The sequence below is a fragment of the Aspergillus terreus genome, genomic scaffold, assembly GCF_000149615.1.
Source record: "Aspergillus terreus NIH2624 scaffold_2 genomic scaffold, whole genome shotgun sequence".
NCBI lineage: Eukaryota > Fungi > Ascomycota > Eurotiomycetes > Eurotiales > Aspergillaceae > Aspergillus > Aspergillus terreus.
Window position 1 is genome coordinate 2,494,812 of NT_165925.1, and position 1,854 is coordinate 2,496,665.

Consider the following 1,854-nt stretch of genomic DNA (forward strand, 5'->3'; position numbering starts at 1 on the left):
CGTCCAACACTTCGCCTTTGGACAACGTTCTGGTCAACCAGGGAGCGGCAGTGACACAGTTTCCTAATCCCTCATACACTGGGACGACAGAGTCATGCCTCCAGATGCCGACGACCACGACCGCTGCGCCCGTGACGCAAATCCCCTGGTCCATGCCCCAATGGTTCCCCTTGCCTCCCGAGACCCAGCCTTCGACCGTCCCTTTCTACCCGGCAGCCCCGTTGAGCCCTCCGATCGACTCGGCGATGCAAATGATGCCCCATCCCCAGCGGCTATATTCTTCCCACTCCTCACAGTCCGGCTTCTCGCCGCAACAGATGGCGGAGATGTATGAGGCATCGAAACGCAAGATGACCTCTCCGTTTCTCTCGGACCATGCCGCGGGCGGAGATCGAACAGGAGACAAGTCCTACCGACAGGCTCATCTGGAAAGAACGTCATCCTTGCCATGCAAGATGTCTGGTCCGCCGTCTGTCGGACTCGGAAACCCATCGCCTCCATACTTTCACAGCGGCCCGCATCCGATGATGTGTGCGCCGATGTACTCTTACCCCGGACCGGAGCCTGTCATGCAGGGGCCTCCAAGCATCGGTCTTTGAATTGAAGATTAGACATGCTTCGTGTTTTTTTCTTTCTCTCAACCCCTTCGCTTATACGCATGGTAATTTTCCTTCTCGGTCTTTTTTGTTCAAATCTCAAGAATGGGTGGTTTTTTGGTTTCTTGCAACTCCATGTTGCCCTGTTAGGACCTGGCAGGCCATGTCCTGGGCATTATGGGAGGCTCTACTTTTCGAATGTATTTGATATCCACATGTGTCGCACGGGAGTTGGGTTACGCATACACACTGTTGATGTCTCATGGGTATATAAGTATCTGCATGGGTTGTGGGATGGCTGGGATGATACCTGTATGTTGGTTATTTGCTTCCTATATAATAGAAGAATCATACGCTGTATACAATGATCGAAGTGAATATCCTTCTTATGTAGAGGCTCGGCGATGCCGACTAGGCGGTCGGTATCCTGTTTTATCCGACAACGAACCTCGGCATGTTCTCCGTTAAAAGCGCGGGGAAGCTCCAACTTGTCGACTATCTATCTACCCAGGTTTTTATCTTTCTTCCAACTTCACCTCTTCGCGCATCTTCTATTAATTGAACCGACTGTAGAATACCACAATGCGGGCAATTCAAGTCAAAGAATACGTCAAGGTGCGTACCCCAACTCCTATCAACTCACCAACTAACGCAAACAGGGCCCCATGGACCTCCAAGTCTCGACCCTCCCCACGCCCTCCCCGTCCGCAAACGAATACCTGATCGAGATCCACTCCGCCGGCACCAACTTCTTCGATCTCCTCCAAATTCAAGGCAAATACCAGCACCAGCCGCCGCTGCCGTGGATCGGCGGCGCCGAGTTCGCAGGCACGGTGCTGGCGCTGCCAACCTCCAAAACCCCCGCAACGGCCCCGCTTCAAAGTCGGCGACCGCGTGTTTGGCGCAACGCAGGGGCGCTTACGCCACGCACGTCCTTGGCCGCCGAGCACACGCTTCCCTCCCCGTGCCGAAACGGGGTGGAGCTTTCCGCCGACGCGGCGGGGGCTGTTCGTGACGGGCGCCGACGTTCGTATGGGCGGGCTGGTGCACCCGGGGCGGGCGTGCAGGCCGGCGACTGGGTGCTGGTGCACGCCGGCTGCGGGCGGAGTCGGGCTGGCAGCGGTGCAGATCGCCAAGGCCAAGGGGGCGACGGTGATCGCGACGGCGGGGCACGGGAGCGCAAGCGGCAGATTGCGCGCGACTACGGCGCGGAACCTATGTCGTCTCACTACCGCGACAGGGCGTTGGCCGGAGGCCG

General features: G+C 57.4%; 1 protein-coding gene across 1 annotated transcript; it reads left to right on the forward strand.

The window, feature by feature from the left end:
* Positions 1-104: 104 nt before the first annotated feature.
* ATEG_01870 (uncharacterized protein) lies at positions 105-599 on the forward strand (the record flags this gene model as incomplete). Its single annotated transcript, XM_001209235.1, has 1 exon — positions 105-599. The coding sequence occupies one exon, from the start codon at positions 105-107 to the stop codon at positions 597-599; it is 495 nt and encodes a 164-aa protein (XP_001209235.1).
* Between the last annotated feature and the right edge of the window lie 1,255 nt (positions 600-1,854).